This window comes from Crassostrea angulata, chromosome 6, assembly GCF_025612915.1.
Source record: "Crassostrea angulata isolate pt1a10 chromosome 6, ASM2561291v2, whole genome shotgun sequence".
Classification (NCBI taxonomy): domain Eukaryota; kingdom Metazoa; phylum Mollusca; class Bivalvia; order Ostreida; family Ostreidae; genus Magallana; species Magallana angulata.
The window spans coordinates 3,745,403-3,753,533 of NC_069116.1; the positions used below are offsets into that span (position 1 = coordinate 3,745,403).

Sequence of the window (8,131 nt, forward strand, 5' to 3'; positions counted from 1 at the left end):
CACAGTAGTACTAAAGATACATGATACCGAAAGTTTACATACAATATTTATAAATATAAATACTCTCTTACAGGTTTTAAATATCAAATTCAATTTAATGTAATATATGTTCTTCTTGTAGTTATAAATATTTTCACAAAAAAATATTTAGTGGCTTAATTACAAAGAAAAATATAAATAGTAAAGTAAAACATCAACAATATATTATTGCAGGTATTTAAATAATAAAATAAATAGATATAGCACTATTTTTTTCACAAGACAAGGTCAAGAAAATTCACTCGTACTTTATAGAAAATCAATTGGACTTGGAATTTTGCAGTTTTTGTCACAGAAAACAAAGCGATTGAAAACAAAACAAACTAACAGAAAACAATAAAAAATTTATTATACTGTAGACGAATTAAACATGAATTCAAAAGGTTAATATTGCCATTTACGATTTTGATCTGGATATAAAGGAAAAGGCAGACATTAAGTCAAAGTTTGGTTACTTAGAAAAATGGTGAACGTAGAATCTTAAATCACACTTGGTTGAAATCATATGCAAAAAGTAATAGAAACGTCTCAATTTGTTTCAAATGGCAGTTAATACAGTCTTTGTAGTTGATAATGGGAATATTTAGCATCTATTCACTTTGTGCACGTGAAAAAAATGTTTTGATGTTCTACTTTTACTGATTTGGGAATACAATTGTTTGCTTGATCATGAGCAGGAAAAGAGAATTGATAATTTTCCTATACTGCCACCTGTTGCATCATCTCATTTTCATTCCTGTAATTTGCTAAATGAAAATGGCTATCGAATAAGGATGAGCGTTAACTGTTTTTCCATATGTTTTCATTAGAAATTGGTAATATTCAATTGTACTTTTCTTGGAGTTATACGCTAATGAATTACTTAATATAGAGTGATATAAGTACATGCGATAAATTCAATGTTTTATAAGGCTGTTCTTAATACAACCATCAATGGAACGATCTGTATCTTGTTAAGTGTTTTAATTGGTATGCATGACTAAATCAATGATGATATTTTATATCGAGCAAAAATTTGATGGAATGGTGTAATAATTACAAATAATTGTTAAACAAAATCTACATCTATGATTAGTGAAGTAAACATTTTCAAGCAAAATCTATTCAAACCAATGATTTAATAAGAAATAACTGATAATTATTTTTTTTTTATTTCATCGTTAATATATATTCCTGACCACCGAAGTTAAAAAAGATTACTAGGTTGATGCAAGGTTTATCAATTTACGTTCTTGATCCTACAGATTTTTTAGGACTTTGATTCATTGACATTATGAATGGTCAGATACTATTCAATATCCAATTCAAAGTGTATCCGTTGCTCTCGGAAATAGTACTGCAGAGAAGTAACACAAGTTTGATGTAATTTCTGAAAACGTTAAATCATAACTTCCTGCTTTTAGTATATATATTAATCTAAAAATATTTTGAATGCACAACATTTATTTTGCACTTGGTGCGTGCTTTGATGTGAAGTGTTGAAAATTAGATTATTGAACCACAGTTAATATAATCTGACATTTCTTGACCGATTTCACATGAAAAAGGTAATTGAAAACAATAACTATTATCTGTGGGGGCAGGCACAGTCAGCTGTCCTTCATAACTGACATCAAAGTAGACCTCAGAGTCCTCGCTGTCTGAAGGACTTTCCGGTCCGTAGATACAGTTAGCATACCCGATATCATCAAAGTTTACATATAAGTCTTGATTGTTGGTCAATACCGATGATGCTGCATTGTCTTTCTGTGATTTGTTCTCGAGAAAAGCTGTGCTGTTAACCGATCGCTTGAGTTCGAACATGGCTGATCCGTCGCAAAATGTCTGTTGTCTCTTGTTTTGATTGCTTACTTGATGTTCTGTATTACCATACTTTCTTGGTGAGAAGTAGGTATGTTTTTCTGTATCTGTCGTTTGATCACTGACTTCTATCATGTGAGTGTGATTTTCAGAGATTCTCCCAAACCCATTTTTGTTGTTTTTACGAGCAGTGTCAATTTGACGCCAGCTGACATGAATACTTTCCTCATGCGGATGGCAGGTGTTAGTCAGTGTCCCTCTAGAACATGGCACTGGGCCTATGAAAGTGTCCGCCTTGCCGGAATGGTGAAGAGATATGTTTGGGCAGTGTACTCTAAGGTTCAAATGATTGTAAACATCGGATGATGTCAAACTTTTCTCTTCTACCGCTGGTAACTGTGCTCTGGCGTTGAAGTCTGTCACTTTGCTCTTTGAATGTGATTCTATGAAGTTAAAAAAAACGATTTGCTTTGCATACGTTAATCCCATGCAATTTTTTTTCAATATATTTTGTTTGAATGTTTCAGATTCACTTATCATTCATATTGATTGTTCAATAATTATATGACAAATTACCTTTTCTTCTCTTCTGAACTTTTATATACCTACAATGATATAAGATTAGTTGTACTGTTGACAGTGACAGCAATAGAAAATGTCGAAGTCGTAAAAATTGATAAATGGAATACTTCTACCTGAAAGATACCGAGCCGACTACGAAACACACAATGACAATCAAAGAGGATAAAGTCTCAATGACATCTGTAAGAAAATCAGATACAAGTAAAACAATTTTTCTTTTGAAATCGAATTAAATCTATTTAAACACTTCTGAATATTCTATATTGGTATCATCTGTAATCGATATTGAAATGTAGGAAGAGTAGCTCAACAATCATCGTTTTTGGAAATTGTCTTTGTTTTAATATATTTACATTCATTAATTATTATAAATCTTGTCGTAATGCAATGTGATTTATGGTACCCACAGTGCTTTGCTTGAGAAACCTGTGCATCACTGGTTATTGACTCTGTAACACCTTGTTCTGTAATGTATTCTGTAATTTATAGACCGTTTTTAATTAATATCATAAAGATGATCAACATGTTAACGATAGTTTCTGTTTAACACGGTGTGTTTTTAATATCAACCGCGTTAATAGATGACGAGATATTTTTTTTTAATTGGAGATAGCTTGATTGACCTGGATCTGTACAGTTGACACTGGTTGTGTTACACAAACACCCTGCTGTCGGATCACAATACATGTCCAAGGAGCAGTGACATTGCAATTTACATAGACGTCCAAAATATCCAGGTGGACAAATTGCTGAACAGTTTACACCTCTGTAGCCTGGCATACATTCTACAAATGTAAGGTTCAATATCATCTTAATGAAAAATCTTAGTTCTTTGATTTAAAACAGGATCTCCTCGTTGTTTCATTTAGAAAATTTGGAGCATGCATTACTTAAAACATTTATGACTAATGTCGCCTGTCAAAATATCTATGATGATGAATGAAAATATTTTAATCCTAAAAATATTTTTTAATGTTTATATCAAATCTGTATCAAAATTATCAACCCTTTAGATGCAACACAAAGTTGCATTGACAATTTCCTGTATGTACTTGATTGATTATTGCATTAACACTCCACTTATTAATGTCAGGAAATTAGCTTATTAATTAGACAAGCTTTAACATCACTGATATAATACAAGAAACTTATCAATGCTAAAAGTAAAAGTCGTTTCTATAATATTAAAATAGAGTTTAAGCGACTTGACGCGGGGAATAAACAAGTGAGTTGATTATGTCTCAATCTAGTTATTCTATGAAACGCGTCATTTGATCAATCTAGAAAATCACGTAACAGGGTAAACAGAACATCGTGTGAATATCATATTGCTCCTCTTCGGATTTCTCGGGATTTTCCATTTCAAATAGTATGAGGATTCGATGTAAACAAATATGATTAAATAAAAATTAGTTTAATTATCTTAATATCAGAGAACCCAATGTAAGTATCAATGATTCAAATTTATAAATGAAAAGAGATACAACAATCAGACTAACTGTTCTTGAACAGTTAGAGGTATTCTCTTTATCTTATTTTTGTTTACGGTGAGGTGATAAACAGATTTTAAAATGACCTTATCGATTTACCTTTATGTCATTTTGATTAGCCAAAAGAAACGCTCCTATTCTAATTGGTCTGAATTCTCTATAAAAAGGATGAAGTGATTTTATGGATTTTTAAAAATAATTTCAGGGGCATTAACTGCTAAAAAGGGGCCTCAGATCCTTTTGGTATGAATAGATTGAAGAACCCTCTAAGTGTACATAAAACACTGTTTAAAGTTCCAAATTTCTATCTGTAATGGTCAGAGGAGTAGCGATTACAAGCTTGTCCTTCTCAAAGGGCAATAACTCTGTAACTGTGTCACGGTAAGAGCTAGAAGGGGGGGGGGTATATTTCAAAATTTCTTAAGATGTATTTGTTCATCAATGTAAATAAAAAGGTATGCATAATTATCAACAGATTAACAAATCACCTTGACCTTTGAACTTTATGTCATTTTGTTTCAGCCAAGGCAGACGCTTCCATTCTAAGTGGTCCAAAGTTTTTTTAATGTTACAATTAGATGGTAAAAAGGTAGAAGTGATTTTATATAAATTTCATACTTTCATGGGCAATAACTGCAAAAAAGGGCCTCAGATCCTTCCGATATGAATAGATTGAAAAATTCTTAAAATGTTTTGAAAACATATGTCAATGTTCAAAGTATCTATCTCTTGTGGTTTCAGAAAAGTAGCAATTAAAATCATGTCCTTATGTCAGTAAGATCTGAGAGGTTTTAGACAAAATAGGAGCCAAAGCTATATTTTGAAATGTAATAAGAAGACCTACTATATCTCCGGAAAAGTTCTCTATTCCATTTGAAACAAAAGAAATTTAAATTTAAATCCTGATAGGTAAAAAGACCTAATGACCTAAAGAAATTAAACAATCACGACTTTTATCTTTCGGAAAGTCGAAAAACTATTTGAAATCGACCTATATTGTATAATTATTTGTTGTTCGGTATAGTAAAAACGTTATTGCTTAAATGTTAGAAAAATATTAAGGACAAAGCCTTCGAGAAATATTTTTTATTGGGGGTGGGGGATTTCTGTTCATATTTCCCTCACCATTATGTAATATTTCTATAATATCATTAAAGCCAAAATCTAATTAATTCATCTAAATCTTTTTTTTCACGATCTTGTCTTTTTTCTATTTAATCTGATAAATCTATATCTTGTTTTTATGGTCAATTATTTTTCTCATGCAAAAATATTGTATATGAGAAAATTGCATAATTCGTATTCTAACATCCAAATTACAAAACTGTATTATGAAGTGAAAGCAAATAATATTATTGGGTGCACTTACAAAAGAATGTGTTTCGATTTCAAAAATTAAAAAAAAATGTCAAATTATAATATTTTGTAGTTCAAGTCGTTCTCAAAGTTTATTGAGCACTTTAAATCACAAATACATACCTAAGCATTCACCATCCTCTAAATAAAAATTTGAGCAACATCTAATAGATGAGCTGAAACAAAAAGAAAAAAGGTGAGTACCTAACGAAACGTAACTAAAATGTTTAAATTTTCCTAAGTTTTTAATTTTAATCAACAGGGGGAATAATTTTTTATTTTAAAGAATCGTAAATATTCCTCAAAATATCGTTCTTTATCAGGTTCAGCCATTCCTGCATTTAGTTAAACAATTTAGTTTTAAAGACACGTTTCGTAGTATGCTGTAATATGATATATGATTAAAGCCCCTTTAACAATTGGCGAACAAGTAGAGCGACAAAATATTCGTGTGACCAAAAAATAGATTTAATAAACTGTTTCTAATATAATCGTAAATAAAACAAGCATTCGTAAGAAACTCGTACGATTCAGAGCAACCGTAGTGCGATGTAAAAGCATAAAATCATTGCGTCTATATGCGGATGTTGTACAATGGAAGTGAGTGTTGTAAAATGACGCGATGGGATCGCACAAAAGACCAGATGATCAAACAATTGAATATGCATCAATGCATAAGGACGAGCAGCGCTCGTCCAACCATGCGTATCATCCTGCGAATGCTCGTACAACCCAAAGGAAGGGGGCATATATACCGCCTTTTCCGACGCTTTTTAGTTGACATAATTGAATGCAAGAGAAGATACCACCCAAGAAGATGACAAAAGCGACAACCAAAAATCAAGGTCGATTGTGGTCTGAAACAAATATGGTTATTCAGTCTATACTGTATAAGTAAACCATTTACCCCCGTTTTATTTTTGCTCAGTTCAGTTTTTTTGTCAGTTAGCAGATTAAGACTTGGCCAATCCCAGTTTTTCACATTATCTCTTTTTTTTACCACAATATTGCTGGGGCAAATTCAAGACAAGGCAAAACCTACGTAAAAGCCAAAATATCACAGGGCGAAAATGACCCCGTATCCTGTATACATTATTGGCAAAGCATGGAAACTAAAACGGTAAATCTTGCAAACATTGCAAGTTTACATGAGACAGGTTGAGCAACAGTCTCCTGTTCGCACAACGCACGCATAAACAGCTGTGTATTATCTTACTATCGTTAAAAAAATGTGCATCGCTCTTGCGAGTACAGTAAGTACACAGAACGTTGTAAAACGTTCGTGCTAATGTTCGTGCATTGAACTGCAATAAATTGGATCGCATTTGGTCTCGTCTAAAAAGTGTGCATGTCCATGAGTTGATGCGACCACACAAATGCATGAAACGAATGCAAGAGCTCGTGCAACGTATGCAATAGCTCGTGCGAAGCCAAATAACTCCGATCGAAAACTGTTGTAAAGTTAATTGTAAAAGAAGCTTTATGTGATGTCATTTGAAATGATATCAAAAAAGAATAAAGAAAGATATCATAAAAAGCAGCCCAAAACTGGTGTGTATTCTATTGTGGCATTTTTTAAAACTTTTAATCATACCCAGGAGTAAAAATAAAAACAAAATTAAAACATTAAATAGAAGTATATGTCGAAAATAATTCATTCAGAGAGGAAATATTTCAAATCGCTAAAAATTTAATGCTTGCAATGATCAACGTTAATTATATTTTAACTTAAATATGACACACATGTATGGTTACCGTAATGCAAAAGTTATTTATAACGTGTTGCACAGGTATATTAAAACATGTTACAATTAAATTGTAATATATTATTAAAATAAAAATACATTTGCTTTAAATAAAATTAACCGTTAAATTAACCGTTGACTTTAAAAATTCATATTAAAATAAGAAAATGTACGTTATCGAAGAATTCACCCACCTGTTTGGATTCATACAAATCCCAGTTCCACTTTGACAAACAACGAGAATGTTACATAAACAACACAGAAAATAAACCACCAGCTTATACAACATTGTGTATCTCATAACGAAGTACAAAGTGATGACACACAATGTATAACCCAATGTTTGAGCACATTTCCTGTGTTTGTTGCGAGTATGATTCCTATCTATAATTTATCCTTGGGAACTGTTATCTGCATTTTTGGATTGATTTCCTTATTGATAGTTTCGCAATTCCTCAGCTTCGATTTGAAAACAGCATTTGATAGTATGGAAGAAAATAAAATGATAGCCTGTGTTTACCACATAATGATAAAGATTAAATGAGAAGAATTATTGGTGGAAATTTCAATCAAAGTACTGAAGTACTGAAAGCCGGGCTCTTTTGGTGTGTCTTTATGGAAAATTCATGCGTATATTGTATGTGTCCAAAGTGCATAGTATTGTTTTTGAAACACGTAATTAATAAGAAAACTAAAACAGATAGACAGTTCTCTTGAAATTAAAAAAACAAACAAACAAAAAAACCAACACTTTTGACAAAACGTGGCTCTTTGTGTAACTAATCGGTATAGCGGAAGCTTTTACTTTGACGCTGTTTGGTTTTCTGTTTACTTTTGAAGTTGTGCTATTTATAGTAACATTGGCGATTTGCCTGCCTACAGCCAGGACTCCGCTTTCCGCTATTAAAATTTCACGGTAACACTGCTGTTTAAATTTGGTAACAATAATTTTTAAATTTACACACGTACATGATCGTTCATCAGAATAAGCGTCGTAAAGAAAAGCTATAAGTAATGCATCAACTCCTTCGGCGCATTCCAAGCGGCAGATATACCATTTAAGTACATCACTGCCTATCTTGTTACCACACCGTTTACAAAAGTCGCTTATACATACTA

The 8,131-nt window shown here is 31.9% G+C and overlaps 1 protein-coding gene across 1 annotated transcript; it reads right to left on the reverse strand.

Moving 5' to 3' along the window:
* Positions 1-216: 216 nt before the first annotated feature.
* On the reverse strand, positions 217-7,400 carry LOC128190808 (uncharacterized; the record flags this gene model as incomplete). The annotated part of the gene is made up of 7 exons (XM_052863009.1): positions 217-2,282; positions 2,416-2,444; positions 2,535-2,601; positions 2,829-2,897; positions 3,045-3,206; positions 5,391-5,443; positions 7,207-7,400. Coding segments are annotated over 7 exons (1,332 nt in total), but the record flags the coding sequence as incomplete, so codon positions are not given.
* Between the last annotated feature and the right edge of the window lie 731 nt (positions 7,401-8,131).